The following is a 20,052-nucleotide window of genomic DNA, read 5'->3' on the forward strand; positions in this document are numbered from 1 at the left end:
GGGCCGGAAACGGCAGCGCGGCCGCCTGGCACTTCCGGGGCTGCTCTAGGACCGCGGAGGACTCGCGCCGTCGGTGATCTGGCGGGGTGAGGGGCGTCGGAGAGGGTCCCGGTGGGCAGGTGGACCTGCAGGACAGGCTGGACCCCGAACACCGAGCCCACTCTCCGCTCCAGGCCAGGGCCAGCCCTGTACAACCTTTTATTTTCTTTTTCTTGAAAAGAAAAGAATTTGCGTTTTCTAATCTGTGTGAAAGGGGAAACACTCGGGCCCGCAGATCTCAGAGGATCGGGTCCTCCCGGCGTCCTAGAGCTTCCCGGAAGTACTTTTGGGTGGCTTCCGCCGCCTTGCCGCTTTGTGTTCGGGCTGTTCCGCTTCAGACCTCGCGCGCGCCAGGTGGGAGGTGGCTCGGCCCTGCGAGCACCGTGGGTTGGGTCGCCCCCTCCCGGGAGGGGGCTGCTGAGCGGCACGCCGTCCCTTCGTCACCTCGGCGAGGTAATTCTGGAGGCCGGGGGCCTGTCCGCGACGGTGGCGCGCCGGCCCGCCCATTCGACGCAGCTTGGGGCGCGGCCGCAGAACGCTGACCTTGGCTCGTGCCCACGTAAGGTGTCCAGGATGCCGCGGCGAGCTCAGGGCATGACTCGAACCGGTCGCATATCTGTCGACTCCTTATCCCGCGTCGTTGGCTGCTCACTTCCCATCCCTGCCGTCTCTCTTGCTAACTCCTGCCTCCCCTCTTCCTGGGACCACCGGATCCCAGGGTGCTTCCCATGACATGGGCTGTATTCAGTAGTTCCCACTGCCACTGTCTCCAAGGTGGGACTCAGGTCAGTCCTGTCACTGATCCAAAGGACGTGGGAAGTCACTAGGCTTCTCTCCACCCCCTCCAGGCAGTTGCAGCTGGGACCTGACTGAGCCGGTTTATCAGAGAGGAGGAAGCAGTCATGTCCGCCGTCGGAGCTGTAGCTCCATACTTGCATCACCCTGGTGTCAGTCACAGCGGCCAGGTGAGTTTCCTGGGGGCCCAGCTTCCCCCAGAGGTGGCAGCCATGCCCCGGCTCCTGGGGGACTTGGACAGGGGCACATTCAGAAAGCTGTTGAAGCTGGTGGTCAGTGGCCTGCAGGGAGAGGACTGCCGTGAAGCTGTGCAGCGCCTTGGGATTACTGCGCACCTGTCGGAGGAGCGGCTGGGTGCCCTGCTTGCTGGCACCCACACACTGCTCCAGCAGGCCCTCCGGCTGCCCCCAGCCAGCCTGAAGCCTGACACCTTCAAGGACCAGCTCCAGGAACTCTGCATCCCCCAAGACCTGGTCATGGACTTGGCCAGTGTGGTGTTTGGGAGCCAGCGGCCTCTCCTTGACGCTGTGGCCAGGCAGCAGGGGGCTTGTCTGCCCCACGTTGCCAACTTTCGGTGGAGGGTGGACGTGACAATCTCTACCAGTGCCCTGGCCCGGTCCCTGCAGCCAAGTGTCCTGATGCAGCTGACACTTTCAGATGGGTCAGCACACCACTTTGAGGTCCCCACAGTCAAATTCCAGGAGCTTCGGTACAGCGTGGCCTTGGTGCTGAAGGAGATGGCTGACCTGGAGAAGAAGTGTGAGCACAAACTGCAGGACTGACCTGCTCTCCCAGTGGCTCTGGTGACCGGGGGGCAGTTGCTCAGCCATATCCAAAATGAAGCCCATCTGCGTAGGAGACACTCTTCAGTGAGCCTGTGAATGCAGCCATGTCATTCTGTTTGATTGAAAAAGTCAGCACTGTTTTTCCTTTATTTGGGAGTAAAGCAATGATTAAAAACATGTCTTCCTAGGTCATGTCACGCTGCACACACCTCCCCTGGCTATTGGTGGCGTTGCTGGGTGAGGGTATCTGCAGCTCCAGGGTGGCCATCTGGTCTGGTCAGTCTAGGGCCCAGTCCAAGGTCTTTATGCCAAGTTTATTCAGTTGGACCCCAGGTAGCGTCTGAGTGTTCTGCTCATTTGTTTCTATGAACCATGTGTTTCAGAGTGGATATTTCATCCTCGTCTTAAATCCCTGATCTCAAGGAGCCAGCATTGTAGTGGGGAGAGGAAGACATTACAGAGTGCATAACGACAAATAACTGGTGTAGCTTGTTTTTGGATACTAGAGGCCTGGTGCACAAAATTCATGCACGGTCAGGGGGTGGGGGAGGTTTGGTATGTGTCCCTCAGTCCAACCTGCCCTGTCAAATCTGGGACCCCTCAGGGAATGTCTGACTGCTGGTTTAGAGTTAAACCAGCAGTCAAACACCCCTCTCACAAACCAGAACTGCAGGCTCCCAACTACTCTCCTGCCTGCCAGCCTGATCACCCCCTAACCACTACCCTGCTGGCCTGATTGATGACTACTCCCCTGTTGGCCTGGTCACCCCACAACTGCCCTCCCTCCCATCCCCTGCTGGCCTGGTTGCCCCCAACTGCCCTCCCTCCCCTTGCAGTCCTGATTGCCTCCAACTGCCCTCCCCTACAGGCCCAATTGCCCACAACTGCCCTCCCCTGCCAGTCATTTTTGACACATGGGGGCAGCCATCTTGTGCAAGGGTATGAGGATCAATTTGTGTATTACCTCTTTATTATATAGGATAGTAAATGATAAAATAGGCCAGTGTCCAGGGAATGGGTAGCAGGACTATGGAGAATTAGGCTGTCATTTTACATTGGGTCATAACGTGGGCCTCCTAGAAGATGGTATTGAGCAGATCTGCAAGAGGTGAGGGAGCAGTGATCCAAGGAAGACTTATGGGCAGAGGGGAGTGTCGAAGTAAGTGAGGGTACTGAGGGACGTCCCACCCTGACTGCTGTTTTATAAGGATCTGTGTTGAGCCTTCACTCTGTGTCCACCAGCCCAAGCTGACCAGCACACCCAGGAAGGAGGAGGGGCCTTTCTCAGCAGCTCCAGGGTGGGTGTGCTGGTCAGCTTGGGATGGTGGACCCAGAGTGAAAGACACTGATACCTGGGAGCTTCTAGTGTGCAAGATTACCATAGTGGCGTTTGTCCAGTGCAATCAGGAATGGAGACCTTGGGTCTGAGCCCATCCTGTGTGCTCCATCAGGATGCTAAAAGCTCCACTGCCACTGTGGGACCTTGTGGCTGGGACTCCATGGCTCAAAATTATGCACCTGGTGGCAGTGAGAAAAGGTGTCTTCCTGGCCACCCTTGTACTGACTTGGGGGGGGGGGGGGTAGGAAGAGGAGGGGAATGGACCTGTTACTCAAGAACCCACCTCAAGCCTCTCAGCAGCCCCTACAGCAGGGGTTGGACAGACACTTGGAGATGCATCTTCAAATAGAAGGTAACCACTGGGATTTTCACACCTTTTTTCTGCCCACCAGGCCACAGAGAACAGTGGTGCAACCAGCTGAAGTTTCTGGCTATCTCCATGGCTGTGTTGCTGTGACTAATCTGGTAGTCCATTCTGAGGGTTACCAGAGGGTCAGCAGACTGGGGAAGGGGGATTTCTGAGGCACAGCTTTTGGTCCCGTGCCATATGTTCCCAGCACCACCTCACCCCAGGTAAGTGGGGGCACCCACCAGCCTCCCCTCCCACCACAAGATGGTCTGTGCCTTTTGTCATTCAGTTAGGAACAGATGGTTAAGATGTTCTCCATCCTACCCTGGCCAGGTAGCTCAATTGGTTACAGCGTAGTTCCAATATACCAAGGTTTCAGGTTTGATGACGCCAGGACACATGTAAGAACCAACCAATAAAGCCGAAACCAGTTTGGCTCAGTGGATAGAGCGTCAGCTTGGAGACTGAAGGGTCCTAGGTTCAATTCCGGTCAAGGGCATGTACCTTGGTTGCGGGCACATCCCCAGTAGGGGGTGTGCAAGAGGCAGCTGATCGATGACTCTCTCTCATAGATGTTTCTAACTTGCTATCTCTCTCCCTTCCTCTCTGTACAAAATCAATAAAATATATTTTTAAAAAATCAACCAATTAATATATAAAAAAAGTGGAGCAAATCAGTGTTTCTCTGCCCTCCTCCCCCTCTCTCAAATCAATTTTTTAAAAACTATTCTTCACTCCAGAATCGTACAAAATCCGTTGGTAAGTGGGTGTCAGCTCTAACTTTCAGTTCTCATCAGGCTGAAGTGGGCAGACCCCGTACACCCACAGGATTCACCCAGACTACAAAGGAATCGTCTACCCTTCTTTGTGGTTGATCATCATGGACCTGGACATGAGGACAGAGGCTGGCCTTTCCCACCTTTGTCCCAGGGAATGATGCACCTGGAAAATTACCTTTCAGCTGTATCAACTTTATTTAAATCCTATACTAGTTGGTAGTTGTTCATCTTCTGTGGGGCTCTGACTTCTCAACTTCAAAGCCTGGATACTCCTCAAATTCATCATTCACTCATTCAACAAACTTGCTGGGGTGTGAGTATAAGTCACACACACTGGGGATACAGGTGTGTAAACTCACCGGGTTCTGTCTTGCCGCAAACACTTTGGGAAGTTTCCATAAACCTCAAAATGGTTACAATCCAACATCATAAACCAAAGCTCAACCTAATAATTGAGAATAAAAGCAACCAGCTTAGAATTATGGGTTTTATTGACTCAATAAGAGAAGTCCAAAGTATTTTAAAACTATTCTTAAACAGTGCTGGAAATCCTTAAAATGAGTTGGTATTTACTGAAGCCCAAATTGGGGAATATAGCATAAAAGTAGAGCTGGGCCAGCGGGGCTCAGGTTGAACATCAACCTATGAACTAGGTCGGGGTTTGTGGGCCAGGCAGGGCACATGCCTAGGTTGTGGGCTCAATCCCCAGTGTGGAGTGTGCAGGAGGCAGCCAATAGATGATTCTCTCTTATCACTGATACTTCTATTCTCTCCCTCTGAAATCAATAAAAATGTATTTTTTAAAAAAGGACAGAATATTTCAAAACATCTGGTCTGCTTGGTAGGCATTCAAAACATCCAGTTTTATGGCCTCAGTGCTTGATTATCACCCCAGCACCACACAAAATCAGGTCTTGGACTGGGTTCACCAGCCCTTGATCTAGGAACATAGCTGTGCAGACTCAAATACTGAAGGAGATTTAAGGTAGAAGTCTCTGGCCTGCAGTTACTGTTAAGAAAGAGCATCATCTCCAGGCTGGAGTCTGGAGGAACCCACATAATACTCCATCCTTTTGTCCCTCATTACCCAGGAGTAGACAAGGGAGGTGGGGTCCAATGGAGAGGCCCTTCAGTGCACAACAGTACCAAGTGCCAGGAGATGGCAAGTGTGCCCTCTCCACTCAGGACCCTGGCTCCAGAACCATTATTGGGTGGCCTAAAATATTTACGGCCCTTCCAAATTGGGCACACCCATCCAGAAGTGTCAGCAGTGACCACATAGGTGAGCACAGCAGTTGAGGTGGGGACGCAATGAGCATAATCTCTGCATAATGTACAGAAGTCCCTGACCCTCTGGCACTGACCATTCCAGACACAAGTTCTGGGTAGAGTAGGGATGACTAGAGAGATGCGCCTACTGATTTCATGGCATCCTGGCAAGAGGTGGAGGACCTGTCAGGCAGTGATGGATAAGCAGTAGCAGTTGATAATCAGGCTGACTGGCTCCACCCATGTGCGGGAAACACAAACTCAAATAAACTCAAACACCTTGAAGTCCACTGCTCCCAACAACTGCAGAAAGCTCGAGAAACTTCCTAATACAAACATGGGAACGAGCAATCATTTTCTCCACTTGACTCAAATCCATAGCCTGCTACGGGCTATGCCATGCACGACAATAGAAGCGGCAAGGTCTTGGGGACCTGCTGTGGGCATGACCAAACCAGTGTGATGGTGACCCAAATTAAGTGTCACAGCAAATCCTGAAGTGACTAACCTGTCCCCCTCTGGGATACCTGACACATATGGAGGAAATGGCTCCTCCACTGTGCAATGAAAGCATCTCAAATATTGCCCCTCCGATTGTGGCAATGCTACCAAAGGTCAGCAGTCTCAAGTGGACCCCTGGTCTCTGGACTCCCTCCCAACTGTTGAATCCAGGACACTGGACAGGGAGGGGGTCAGTGCGGCAGGTCTATCTCATCCAGTGTCCTCCATGGCAGAAACTGCTCTGAGAGAGAAAGTGAATGAACATGGGCCCAGCCTGTCAGTCAGAATAATCATAGTGGCTTGGACCATATGAAAATTCACGTTGACCCTAGGTGGCTGCATGCCTGGGCTGCTAATTGGGGAAAAGGTTTAAAGGAGTCAGGTGAAGGCAGAAGGGAATTCCAAATACTCCTCTTCTGATTTCAGTGCATGCACGCTCTCACACCCTTGCTTAAGCCAGTCTGAGCATAGTGGTGCTGAAGATACTGAGCATCTCATCTGGCAGAGCTCATAGGACTTCAGGCCTCAGCTGCAGAACCTGGGTCATCCCTGTGCGCACTGAGAACTCTACACGGGACTCCCCTGATGCAAGGGACACTGGGTTATGGATTGGGTTAAAATCAGATTCCCAGCAATAAACATTTGTATAAACTTGAATACTTTAAAAGATCAATTCTGAGTCTTTACTTCCTAGCTTGTTAGTATCAATGATCCCATATAATTTAAGTAGGTTAAGGGTGTGGGTTTATTCCCACTTACACACAAAGAGGTGAGTGGCCAAAAACGGTCTGACTCAGAAGGTAGTGTCCGCCTGCGGACTGAAAGGTCCCAGGTTCAATTCTGGTCAAGGGCATGTACCTTGGTTGCGGGCACATCCCCAGTGGGGGCTGTGCAGGAGGCAGCTGATCGATGTTTCTCTCTCATCGATGTTTCTGGCTCTGTATCCGTCTCCATCCTCTCTGTAAAAAATTAATAAAATATTTAAAAAAAAAAAAAATGGGTGGTCTATCCCATATGAATCTTCTGATGCTGAGTGAGCCTTGAGCTCCGATTAAAGGCTTTGCCACATTCATTACATTTATAAGGCTTCTCTCCAGTGTGAATCCTCTGATGTATAATGAGATGGGAGCGCCATCTGAATATTTTCTCACATTCATTACACTTGTGTAGTTTCTTTACAGTGTTAACTTTTTTACGGCTCACATGGGTAGAACCCTCCAGGGTGCCCCCATATTCATGGTACCATTGGGCACGTGTGTGAATCCTCTGGTGCTCAATAAGGTATGAACTTCGACTAAAAGCTTTCCCACACTCATTGCATCCATAGGGCTTTACTCCAGCATGAATTATCTGATGTTGGAAAAGGGTTGAGTTCTGACTAAAGGCTTTCCCGCATTCACCACATTTATAGGGTCTCTCCCCAGTGTGAACCCTCTGATGAATTGTGAGCTGTGTGCTCATACTGAAGGCTTTTCCACATTCCAGGCACTCGTAGGGTTTCTCTCCCTTGTGGATTCTCTGATGGTAAATGAGGCTTGAACTCTGGCTGAAGGCTTTTCCACAATCACTACACTCATAGGGTTTCTCTCCGGTGTGAATTCTCTGGTGCTGAATCAGGTGTGAGCCCTGGACAAAGCCCTTCCCACACTCATCACATTTGAAAGGTTTTTCTCCAGTGTGAGTTCTTTGGTGTCGAATAAGCCGTGAGCTACAACCAAAGGCTTTTGCACATTTGTTGCATTTATACGGTTTCTCTCCAGTGTGAATCAGCTGGTGCTGACTAAGCCGAGAGACCCACCTGAAAGCCTTCCCACACTCATCACATTTAAACGGCTTCTCTGCAGCGTGGATTCTCTGGTGTGCAACGAGGCTGGTACCATCCAGGGTTTTTGGAACTGGAGGCTTCTCCCCAGTGTGCATCAGCTGGTGCTGAGCCAGAGTTGAACTCTGGCTGAAGGCCTTCCCACACTCCTGGCATGAGTAGGGCCTCTCTCCAGTGTGAGTCCTCTGGTGTCTGACCAGCTGAGACTGCTGGCTGAAGGCCTTCCCACACTCACGACAGCCATAGGGCCGCTCTCCTGTGTGTACCCTCTGATGGTGGATGAGGCTGGAGCTCTGACCAAAGGCTTTCCCACACTCCTCACACCTGTAGGGTTTCTCTCCAGTATGAATTCGTTGATGTTGAATAAGTTTTGAGCTCAGGCGAAAGGCTTTCCCACACTCTATGCATTTGAATGGTTTCTCTCCAGTGTGGATTCTCTGATGCTGATTAAGCTGTGAGCACAACCTGAAGAGTTTCCCACATTCCCCACACTCATATGGCTTTTCTCCATGGCAGTTATTTTGATGTTTCCCCTTAAAGCAATCAGACAACTTTTTCTCACACTCCTGACATCTGTTACATTTCTTCTGTACACCAAAGTGAGGCAGAGCCATGAATCTGAAACTGCTGCCACACACATCGCATCTTCGAGATGGCCCGTCTACAGCAACCTCCTGACTTTTCTCAGGTTGACAACCCAGGCTGACATGTCCCTGCTTATCCTCCTTAGCAGAGGTCTTTCTGGAAGCCACAGTCCCTGTGTGCAAGTGGTGTTTCTGAAAGAGAGAGCTTAGTTTACTCTCTGGCCAGACCTCAGGATCAAATCCAGGACTCTGAGGATAATCCCAAGGGGTGATTTTGACCATCGCTGTCAGGGATTCCGATTTTAGCAAGTGCACATCTTCACCAGCCTGCTCACCATCAGTGCTTATTGGAGAATCTGAAACATACAGGCACGATAAGGCTACTTCTCCCGAGCTCACAGGGCAGAGGCTGAGGTGGGGATTATCACTAGGAACTGAGCTCCCTTCTAGGACACCTGACATGCAAAGACACTATCAAAACTTTACACCTTTGCCGAAACCGGTTTGGCTCAGTGGTAGAGCGTCGGTCTGCGGACTGGAAGGTCCCAGGTTCGATTCCGGTCAGGGGCATGTACGTTGGTTGCGGGCACATCCCCGGTAGGGGGTGTGAAAGAGGCAGATGGTCGATGTTTTTCTCTCATCGACGTTTCTAGCTATCTCTATCTCTCTCCCTTCCTCTCTGTGAAAAATCAATAAAATATATTAAAAAAAAAAAAAAAACTTGACACCTTTGACAGTTCTCAAAATTTGGTTTCATTCATACTTTTTCTTTTACACATTCATGTAACCACAGTGTACTCAGCTGAGCGCTAAGAGCCACTCTCCAACAGGAGGCTACATCAGTAGAGGTTCATTCTGTGGGGAAATGGTATGAAGAAAAGTCCATAAAGAATCTACACCCTAGATTAGGGGTGTCGAACTCAATCAGAGAAGGGGCCAAAATCTAAAATCCAGCCTAAATGGCGGGCCGAATGGTTTACTGAACAGTCATAAACTGACAATGTCATAAACTGATAGCGGAGTGCAGTGATGACAGCGCAGTGCGGGCCACATTGCAAGGCCTGGCGGGCTGGATTTGGCCCGTGGGCCTTGTGTTTGACACATGTGCCCTAGATGATTTGGCTCAGTGAATAGAGCGTCGCCCTGTGGACTGAAGGGTCCCAGGTTCGATTCTGATCAAGGGCATGTACTTTGGTTGTGGGCACATCCCCAGTAGGAGGTGAACTGATCGATGTTTCTCTCTCATCAATGTTTCTAACTCTCTATCCCCTCTCCCTTCCTCTCTGTAAAAAATCTATAAAATACTCTCTCTCTCTCTCTCTCTCTCCCTCTCTCCCTCTCTCCCTCTCTCCCTCTCTCCCTCTCTCCCTCTCTCCCTCTCTCCCTCTCTCCCTCTCTCTCTCTATATATATATATATATATATATATATATAAAGACAGAGCATGTATCTCAGTTACAGGCTTGATCCCAGCCCCAGCTGGAGTGCATACAGGAGGCAACTAATCGATGTGTCTCTCCCAAAGAAATGTTTCTGTCTTCCCCCACCCTGCTTTCATTCTCTCTAAAATTCAATTGAAAGCCAAAACCAGTTTGTCTCAGTGGATAGGGTGTCAGCCTAGGGACTAAAAGGTCCTGGGTTCAATTCTGGTCAAGGGCATGTTCCTTGGCTGCGGGCATATCCCCAGTAGGGGATGTGCAAGAGGCAGCTGATCGATGATTCTCTCTCATTTATGTTTCCAACTCTCTATCCCTCTCTCTGTAAAAAATCAATAAAATATATTTAAAGAAATAAATAAATAACATAAAATAAAATTCAATTTTAAAACTATCCTCAAGTGAGGATTACCAGCAAAAAAAGAAAGTGAGCCTGATTTTTATTTTTATTTTTGGGGGGGGTGTTTATTGAGAGGCAGATTTAGGCTGAGAGGTCAGAGTAGGTAGTGAGGAAAAAAGATGAATTTTAAACTTAAAATAGAGGTATGGGCAGGTGCTAAGAAAGACAAGGCAGGAAAGCTAATGAAAGGTGTTTAAGGGTGAGGCTGAAGGGCTGGGAATGGGCCTGTCTTCTGGTTGGACTTCTGAGTGCATCTCAAGGCCAGAACTCTGCTTTCTCCAGTCCCCTCTCTCCAATTTGACACCTGATCATGTCCCTTTCCAGTCTGCGCCTCACCTTTCCCATATGGATTTCTCCTTCCTGTGCATTTCTAGGGGGTCCACCTACCCTGCCAGCGCACATAAGCCTTCCTGACATTAACTTACCCGCTGGACTCTCCATATAAGCTTCAACCTCCTTCCTGCTCTGCAATCCCAGGAAGTGTCTTTGCTTAAGTCGGACCCTGTCATCCCCAATCACCTCCAAGCCCCTCACTAGCCTAGGTCTGTCCCACAGTGAAACTGCGGACCCAGTGACAGGGCTCTCCTGACACCTCACGTCAGTGCTTCAGCAATGGAGACCCATCTCTATGTCAGTCCTGGCGTATGGAAGAGGCTGCATGCAAGTTAGTGAGGTCAGTAGTGGATAAGGGGTGTGTGGCTCAGAGAGGCTAAAGAGTTCACCCATGGTCACACAGCTTATGAGAGACTAAGGAATAAACCCAGGTCTGTTCCACCAAACACACACTTTTTCAACATCTCTCTGACCTTAAGATGTGGGACATCTCCTGCCTGTTCCTCACTGTTTATCGTTTCTGTGCAAACAACCTTGGTAAACCTGCTCGACCAACAGGGCAGGAGCAGCCATAGAGACATAAAACAGACAAGTACTATTTCCTCTGCATGCTGCTTCAAGGCAGAGGCCCCTATGAACAGCCCTGAGAGAGCAGTTTAGGATGTCAGCACTGCCAGGGCCTCCTGCAGCCAGATGAGGACACTGCAAGCCCACCTGGCTGCCTTAGTGTCTGCCTCCCTCTCTCCTGCAGCCAAGTCTGCAAGCAGCAGTTAGTGACATTACAAAGGTCTTGCCTCCTTACATGCCACATCCCTAGCAACAGTCTCCTATATACAGCCAGCAGGCTCCTGTCTGGCTCAACATGCACATGTCCTTCCCTCAGGGTCACAAGACACCTGCACACAGTACAGCCCATCTCTTCCTGTTCCCACTTACTAAGGACTACTCCTCTGGCAATGACCCTCTCCTCTCTAGCCCAGCCAGGCTCCTCTGAGCTTGCTCAACCAGGCCTCCCCCTTGGTATGAAGAACAAAACACTAGCAAGTCTTCTAACAGCTCCACATTGCATCCCCAAGATGACACCAACCCCTTTATTTTTTTATTTTCTTTACTATATTTTATTGATTTTTTAGAGAGGAATTGAGAGGATAGAGAATTAGAAACATCAGTGAGAGTTTAGAAACATTGAACAGCTGCCTCCTGCTCACCCCCTACTGTGGATGTGCCCGCAACCAAGGCACATGCCCTTGACTGGAATCGAACCTGGGACCTTTCAATCCGCAGGCCGATGCTCTATCCACTGAGCCAAACCGGTTTCGGCAACACCAACCCCTTTAAAGCATCTGCTTGAGAAAACTGGAGGATGCTTGTTCCAGCCAACTCCCAAGAGCAGGGCCCATCAGCAAGCCAAGTGTGTCACATGGACCTGCCTTTCTCTTCTGTGATCCATCACACCCCATGCCTGGCTCCGTCACCTCTAAACAAGTGGAAGCTGAGTTAGCTCTCAGTGTACTCTGACCTATTGCAGTTGGCACTCGGACTAAATTCTGTCCTCACCAATGCAACTATGACACTGACCTGGGACAGGGCCGGCTGTGAAGTATCAGCTGCAGGCCCTGCCCGCTCCCATGACAAGAGGATCCTGGACTATGAGCTGCACCAACCAACAATATCACACTTGGGCATGTTCTAACACATTCCACAAACGGTCATCCACAAGACTGTCCTCTGCCGTGAACATCCAGGTCTGGGAGCAGTTCTAAGTCTCATTGTAGAGAAGTCTTTTTTTTTTTTTTTTTTTAATATATTTTATAGATTTTTTTTACAGAGAGGAAGAGAGAGAGAGAGAGTTAGAAACATCAATGAGAGAGAAACATCGATCAGCTGCCTCCTGCACCACCACCACCACCACCCCCGCCCCGGGGATGTATCTCCAACCAATGTACATGCCCTCGGCTGGAATTGAACCTGGGATCTTTCATTCCATAGGTCGATGCTCTGTCCACTGAGCCAAACTAGTTTCGGCGGGAAGTCTTCTTGATGCCTAACCACCAGGAAGGTCACCTCCATATGGGAATCACTTACTAAGGAGCTCTGGCTCTCCTGCCATGGTGCCAGCCTGGCCTACGTGGCTCAGGGGTTAAGCACTGAAATGAACCAAGAGGTCATGGTTCATTTCCCAGTCAGAGTACATACTCGGGATGCAGGTTCAATCCCCAGTGTGGGGCCTACAGGAGGCAGCCAATTAATGATTCTCTGTCACCTCTGATGTTTGTATCTCTCCCTTCCTCTCTCTGAATCAGTAAAAACAGGTATCTTTTAAAAAAAATCTCATCCTAACCTGTTTAGCTCAGTGGATAGAGTCAGCCTGCTGACTCAAGGGTCCCAGGTTCGATTCCAGTCAGGGAGCATGTACCTTGGTTGTGGGCACATCCCCAGTAGGGGTGTGCAGGAGGCGGCTGATTGATGGTTCTCTCTCATCCATGTTTCTAACTCTCTGCCCCTCTCCCTCTCTCTCTGTAAAAAATCAATAAAATATATATATTTTTAAAATATCTCTCCATTTTGGAAATGTGACATGAGGGCTGGGTTTTAACTGGGCCAATCTGTCCCTTTACATCAAGCATGTCAAACTCATGCCAGGCGGCTGCATGCTTGCTTCACACCTTCCTAGAAAGGGTCAGAAAGAGGTCTGGACAGGAAGGCCCTTGTTATGAACTGATTGTGCCCCAAAAAAGGTGTGCTGAGGCTCCAGCCCAGACCCTCAGAATATTAACTTATTTACAAACAAGACCCTAGAGATGGAGTCAATTAGGATGAGGTCACATTGAAGTATGGAGGCCCTAATCCAATGACTGCTGTCCTTGGAAAGACAGACATGGAAGAGTGCGCTGTGACAAGCAGAGGAACACCTGGGGCCACCAGAAGCTGGAAGCACCCTCCCCTACAGACTTCAGAGGGGCCACAGCCCTGCCAGTGTCAAGACTGTGAGATGTTAATCTTTGTCAACTCAACCCTCCAGGGTATGGTGCTTTGTTATGGCAGCCCTGAGCCTGACCTGAGAGGCTAGGGTCATCTGGGATCCCAGAAGGTCTGGAGGAAGCTCAACAGTACCAGTGACAAGATGTTCACCCGAGAAGCTGCTCAGAACCAAGATTACTCCTTCTCCTGCATCCATGTTTGTATCTTAATAAGAGTATTGGTAAGATGAGAGACTTAATAAGATGTGGTTTAAAAACAAACTGCATAGTGATCTCTAGCATCTGCCTTCCCGGTCAGATTCTATGCACAGGACCAATCCTTACCTGTCTGGAGGGTCCTTCGTGCCTCTCTCGCCTCTGTTCCCTGCAGGTCAAGGACCCATGGCTCTTGCCCTTGCTCCAGCCGGGAGATCAGCTCAGGCTTGAAAAGCAGAAATCCTGCTGTCAAGGTGACAAAGGAAACCACATTGGTGCTGCTGGGAATGCAGCTCAGGACTCAGTGCCCCCTGGTTTCCAAGAGTAAAGGGTGGGAGGCTGCTGGGCACAGGCAGAGTCTCTAAAGGGAGCATCATAGGGTTATGATCTGGGCACATGGACCCTCTGTCTGGTTCAGTCCAGCTCCTGAGGCTAGACAGCAAGGGATGCCTGGACTCCCAGCCCATTCCCTCCTGCTTCAAGGCAAAGATCCCCCGTGGACCCTGTCACCCAAGAGTTTGCCAAGAAGAGGCCGCTGTGCTTCAAGAAGAGAAAAGCGAGGCTCTTCCAGCAATCCCCTCAGTTCAGAGGGCGTGCATGTGTTCCAAGAGGTAGGGGTGATTAAGAAACAGGACAGGAGCATTTGAGATCTTGCTTCTCAGCATAGATCATCAGTTTGGGTCAAAGAAACTCTTATTTTAAAAAAAACCGGTTTGGCTCAGTGGATAGAGCGTCAACCTGTGGACTGAAGGGTCCCAGGTTCGATTCCAGTCAAGGGCATGTACCTTGGTTGCGGGCACAACCCATTAGGGCAGGGGTCCTCAAACTTTTTAAAGTGGGGGCCAGATCACGGTCCCTCAGAGAGCTGGAGGGCCGGACTATATGAACTACTAATTCCTACTGTAACACCTTGGCTGCGCTCACTGCCCAAAAAACCTGGCGGGCAGGATCAGACTCCCCTGGGGGCTGCATGTGGCCCGCAGGCCGTAGTTTGAAGACCCCTGCATTAGGGGGTGTCCAGGGGGCAGCTAATCGATGATTCTCTCTCATCAATGTTTCTAACTATCCCTCTCTTTGTAAAAAAAAAACAATAAAATACATTAAAAAAAAAAAAAAATACAGCCGAAACCGGTTTGGCTCAGTGGATGTCAGCCTGCGGACTGGAAGGTCCCAGGTTCGAATCCGGTCAAGGGCATGTGCCTTTGTTGCGGGCACATCCCCTGTGGGGAGTGTGCAGGAGGCAGCTAATCAGTGTTTCTCTCCCATTGATGTTTCTGACTCTCTGTTCCTCTCTCTTCCTCTCTGTGAAAAATCAATAAAATATAATTTTAAAGAAAAATACAAACGGACAAAAAACCCACCCTGGCTGAGTAGTTCAATTGCTTAGTGTTGTCCTGATAGGCCAAGGATGCAGGTTTGATCTCCAGTCAGGGTACATACAAGAATCAATCAAAGAATGCATAAATATGCAGAACATCAAATCAATGTGTTTTTCTCTATTTTCCTCTTTCTAAAAATGAATCAATAAACAAAATTTATAAAAAGGAAAAAAATGAACCCAAAAGAACAACAAAAATAAAGCAATGAACAAAACACACTTTAAACCAGAAGGCAATGAGGTCCAGTCTTCACCCAGATACCCCCAGTCGTGCATCCTTGCACAACGCAAAGGGAGCTAGGCAGCCTTGGAAGCGGTGGAGATCTGTGGGTATCCGACTGACAGCCTCCTTCTAAGCCATCTGCCCCTTGCTGCGGGCATCAGTGTGGTGAGCTCCCATCCCATCCCATCCCATCCCTCAGGTTCCCGACCATGGGGGTGGAGAAGGGCAGGCAGAGAGATCCCAGGTTGAAGGCCTCAAGTGCAGGCGGTATCCTACACTGAACAGGAAACATGTGTTCTCTTCAAGCACACGTGTAACATTCAGAGAAACATGCTTGGGCCAGCCTTGAAGGTGTCATGATGCAGTGCTTAGGACCCCAGAACACAGATACACCAAAATGCAATAGAACATGAAAGTAACCATAGCACGCAGCTCAAAACTATCAGCCATTTGGAGATTCAGTAGCCATTTACTAACTGGCACAATCTGTAGGATGCAGCTGAAATAGTATATAAAGAGAGTTTACATTTTAAATATATTTACTAAAAATAAGGACAGTAGAACACAAATGAATGAGGTAAACTGTAAATTCACGACATTGGAAACAACACAGCAAATACAAACAAAGGGAGAAAATAATAAAAACTGGCAGAATTCAGTGAAATATAGAATAAGGAGCCCCACACACCACTCCCCAAAAGGTGAGCAAAACCAAAACCTTACTCTTTGAAATGATGAATAAACAGTCTTAGGGCAAAACCAATCAAGACACTGCCAAAAACTTACATAAGGAAACAGCTGCAAACACAACAGAGCTTAAAAGTAAAGAGGGAGGGTATTATGAGTAAACACATGCTGAAAATTGAAAAATCCAAGGGAATAGATGAATTTGTGCAAAAACTAGGAATGACAAAGGTGACAAAAGGAGAGATTCACAAGCTAGCTGGACCACAGACCATGAAAGAAGTAAGGGCTTCCCCAGGGCCCAGGTGTTTCACAGGGACTCCTCTAAAAAATTTGACTAGTTCAACTCACTCCATCTATATAGATTCCTCCAGAGGTTAAAAATGATTGGGGGGGGGGGGGGGGAAGCTATTTAGTTTGAATTCTATTTCTTAAAAGTTAATCTCTTAGCAGAGACAAGAAGGAGGTTGTATTGCCTCCCAGAAGTCCACATACCATGTGAGGATTAAACCTGTGACGTGATCAAATCTAGGAGCCTGGCTGGCTCACCATGACCCGTGCTAGGGTCAGGACCTGACCACATGGCCTCCATATCCCCAGCTATGAAAGAGGCCTGGCTAGGCAGGTGCAGATCTACGACGCAGGGGGAGGGGTCCCAAGGTGCAGGCTCACCTAGTCCCGCCACACTGCTGTGGTTCTCCAGCATCACCTCCTTGTAGAGGGCCCTCTGGCCAGGGTCCAGGCACTGCCACTCCTCCCGTGAGAAGTGCACAGCCACATCACCAAATGTCACAGCCTCCTGAAAGGACACAAACCAGCACCCCAGGGACTGCTGGGTGCCAGCCCTATTCTGGGGCCACCTCACAGTGTGTCTCAGAAATGTGGACCACAGGGTTGGGCAAGACAGCCACCAGGAGCCGTTGGCTCTAAAATCAAGGACAGGGGCAGTATGGAGGAGGGAAGGGACCCAGGACATGGACCTACAACCCTCCACTCGAGAGAGCCTCAGGCAGGCCCGAGTCCTGGCAGTGGTTTGCTCATTACCTTGGGGATGGGCCACAGCAAGAGGCTATAGCATGAGCTAGGCGCAGGCACAATGGACAGAAGGGATACCCAGAGGAAATGACAGAACCCTCATAAGAAGAGTGCGGGAATGGAGGCAGTCAGACTCCTACCATGAGGCTTGGTGGGTGAGTATCCATGTGTCCTGGTCGAGAAACCTGTTGACAGTTGTGAAAGGGTCAGAGGTCAGGATGCTGGAGGCCCCACCACCCCTGACATCCAGGACAACACAGGGGGCACTGTGTTGTGATCCTTTACCTCCATTTCCCGGTAGTCTCTGGCTGGGACACAGGGGGAAACCAAAGCAGCCACAGTACTTGAGCATATGTCCCCTGAGGCTTCGTTCATCTTTCAGAGCGTGTGGTGGTTGTGAATCACTCCACGGACACTTAGGGGGTGGTTGCCACTTGTGCCAGGTGCTCAACCAGGCAACAGGATGCAGCAGTGAGCAATGCACAAGGGCTCTGCCTTCACGAAGCACAGTCTAGTAGAGAAAAAAGTTTAGTAACCACCCAAATAAATGCAACGTTAGAACTGTGAGGACACCCACATACAGGGAACTACGAAAGCATTTACAGTAGGATACTCTGCCCTCGCCGATTTGGCGCAGCGGATAGAGCGTTGGCCTATGGATCCAAGGGTTCCTCACAAGTCACTGAACAAGCATTGTAAGTTCCTGGGTTCAATTCTGATTCTGGTCAAGGGCATGTACCTTGGTTGCAGGCTCCTCCCCTGCCCGACCCTGGTCGGGCTCACGAAGGAGGCAACTAATTGATGGGTTTCTCTCACATTGATATTTCTGTCTTTCACTCTCTCTAAAAATCAATGGAAAAATATCCTCGGATGAGAATTTAAAGAATAAAGTAGGATTCCCTGACTTACTCTGATGGGTGACTTCCTGGAGGAGTTATCTAGGCCAAGGAGATGGAGATAGGGAAGGTGCTTAAGCAACAGGCCCAGCATTTGCAAAGGGGCTCAGGCAGGAAGGAATGGGCCAAAGGAGCCAGTTGGGCCAGATCACAGGGAATCGCTTTGTGACCGGACGTCAGAGTAGCTGAGAGTCTGATAATGAATCGTGGGGCAAAGAGAATTGGATACAGGAACCCCTCATGTAATCTTTGCCCTCTCCCCATGTCCCCCTGGTAAGTCAGAGTGAGGAGATTCTGGGTCAGAAGTGGCTTGTGTTGCCAAAATCGGTTTGGCTCAGTGGATAGAGCGTTGGCCTGCGGACTGAAGGGTCCTGGGTTCGATTCCGGTCAAGGGCATGTACCTTGGTTATATATAATTTTTTTTTAAATATTTTTTTAAGTGGCTTGTGGGGGGATGCCCCAGGCCGTGTGCACGCAGAGAACGGCAGCCCTGAGAGGCAAACTTCCCACCCACGCAAGGAACAGCCCTTCCAGACACTAATACTAGGTCTTCCCCGGGCCGTGAGGGGAAGGAAGGCCCTTGGAGACAGTGGTCGTGCAGGAAGGAGAACCCAGGATCCCTCGGGAGCAGGCTGGCGGGAAGGCCGCGCTGGAGCCTGCAGCACTCGCCCCAAACCCTCCCGCCTCCGCCGGCGAGGCGGCCGCAGCTCCGCCACATCCTCTGTCAGGCGCTCCGGGTCTCGCCAAGGCGTCGCGCCGCCCGAGCTTCCCCGCCCAGAGGCTGCGGAGGGAGCGCGGGGCCGCTCTGCTGGAGGGCCCGCTGTGCTGGAGGTGGGCGGGCGCGGTCCCGCGAAGGCGCTCCAGGGGAGGGCGCGGGCGCCGCAACTCACCCACCCGGAGGACCGCCGGGCGCTCCGAGTGTGCGATGACGCCGGAAACAGGCCTCGAAACCCGGGCCAGCTGTCCAATTGGCTTCCGGCCCCTCTGGGCGGCTAGGAAGCTCGGCCCTCTCGTTTGTTCCCGGCTGGTCCCCTGAGAAGGGGCGGGGCCAGAGCGCGGGGAGTGCAGAGCCCTGGGAGGGGCGGTGCCCCAGCCGGGGGCGGGGCTGGAACAATGGGGGCGGGGCCAACGTTGAAGTAGGTCGGGGCCGAGCCCAGAGAAAGAAGTTCTCTTATAAAGACTCACTCTAGTTTAAGGAGAATAAAACTGAGAATATATATTCTTCTTCATTGAGTTGAGAGAGAAAGAAACATCGGTTTGTTATTTCACTTAGTTATGCGTTCATTAGTTGAATCTTGTAAGTGCCCTACCTGGGACAGAGCCCGAAACCTTGGCTTATGGGGGCCACCTTCGCTACCAGCCATCAAAAACTGACTTGGAAAAAACAACACTGCCTCTGCCCTCCCTCCCTCCCTGCCCTGCAGTTGTCCCTCTGGGTCTTCGGGAAGCCCCCTCTCCACAGCTAAGACCCCCACCTCCATCCATAGCTGCTCCCTTTCCGGGTTCAAATCCCACTCACCCCTTCCCGCAGGTTCTGGGTGAGATCATGCTCCCTCGCCCATTCCCCCTTCGTCCTGGCCATGGAACCCCAGCTCTGCTCTCCCCATTTACTGGCTGGCTGCCCCTCCTCCTCCGCAGAAATCGGACGTTTGCCCTCTGTCTTCTGAACCCCGGTCTTCCTACTGTAAACCACGTTCCCCGAACCTACCCACCCGTTTCCTTTATTTTTATTTTTTTATTTTTTTAAAAATATTTTATTGATTTTGTACAGAGAGGAAGGGAGAGTGATAGAAAGTTAGAAACATCGATGAGAGAGAGTCATCAATCAGCTGCCTCTTGCACACCTCCTACTGGGGATATGCCCGCAACCAAGGTACATGCCCCTGCCCGGAATCGAACCTGGGACCTTTCAGTCCCCAAGCCGATGCTCTATCCATTGAGCCAAACCGGTTTTGGCTCCACTCGTTTCCTTTAAAGGGGACCTGGTCAGGCCAAGCTTGGAGCCCCCGACCCCGCGCTCGGTGTTAGGCAGCGTGACCCTGAAGAAACCACCCAAGCCCTCATGGCCTCTCCGATCGCTCAGGGGGGTTGCCGGCCCTCCGAGAGTCCTCTTTGCGGGTGGGGCGCCCCTCTACCCTTCTCCCGGGCCCCGCTCGCTGGACGATCGGGAGGCTTGAGAGCTGCGGGCTCTCCAGTGCGCCTGCGCAGAGGCCCGGGCGGAGGGGTAAGA

The 20,052-nt window shown here is 50.7% G+C and overlaps 2 protein-coding genes across 10 annotated transcripts; one reads left to right on the top strand and one right to left on the bottom strand.

Annotated features, from left to right (window-relative positions):
- Positions 1 to 40: 40 nt before the first annotated feature.
- COMMD5 (COMM domain containing 5) lies at positions 41 to 1,986 on the top strand. 5 transcript variants are annotated; one of them, XM_084907182.1, is made up of 2 exons: positions 41 to 86; positions 888 to 1,986. In XM_084907182.1, the coding sequence occupies exon 2, from the start codon at positions 942 to 944 to the stop codon at positions 1,614 to 1,616; it is 675 nt and encodes a 224-aa protein (XP_084763308.1). In that variant the 5' UTR covers positions 41 to 86; positions 888 to 941; the 3' UTR covers positions 1,617 to 1,986. The 5 variants fall into 5 exon arrangements, with proteins under 5 accessions (XP_084763308.1, XP_084763306.1, XP_084763307.1 ...); XM_084907180.1 differs by lacking the exon at positions 41 to 86 and adding an exon at positions 222 to 492; XM_084907181.1 differs by lacking the exon at positions 41 to 86 and adding an exon at positions 222 to 393.
- A 1,962-nt stretch (positions 1,987 to 3,948) lies between these two features.
- ZNF7 (zinc finger protein 7) lies at positions 3,949 to 19,970 on the bottom strand. 5 transcript variants are annotated; one of them, XM_084907140.1, is made up of 7 exons: positions 19,342 to 19,539; positions 18,713 to 19,008; positions 17,212 to 17,437; positions 17,067 to 17,111; positions 16,564 to 16,690; positions 13,736 to 13,852; positions 3,950 to 8,618 (listed from the first exon to the last, which is right to left on the bottom strand). In XM_084907140.1, exons 3-7 carry the CDS (start codon positions 17,299 to 17,301, stop codon positions 6,862 to 6,864), a joined length of 2,136 nt encoding a protein of 711 aa, XP_084763266.1. In that variant the 5' UTR covers positions 17,302 to 17,437; positions 18,713 to 19,008; positions 19,342 to 19,539; the 3' UTR covers positions 3,950 to 6,861. The 5 variants fall into 5 exon arrangements, with proteins under 5 accessions (XP_084763268.1, XP_084763265.1, XP_084763269.1 ...); XM_084907142.1 differs by lacking the exon at positions 19,342 to 19,539 and having other exon boundaries at positions 3,949 to 8,618; positions 13,736 to 13,849; positions 18,713 to 19,202; XM_084907141.1 differs by lacking the exons at positions 18,713 to 19,008; positions 19,342 to 19,539 and adding an exon at positions 19,785 to 19,970.
- Between the last annotated feature and the right edge of the window lie 82 nt (positions 19,971 to 20,052).

Source organism: Pipistrellus hanaki (assembly GCF_964339955.1).
Source record: "Pipistrellus hanaki genome assembly, contig: scaffold_41, whole genome shotgun sequence".
NCBI lineage: Eukaryota > Metazoa > Chordata > Mammalia > Chiroptera > Vespertilionidae > Pipistrellus > Pipistrellus hanaki.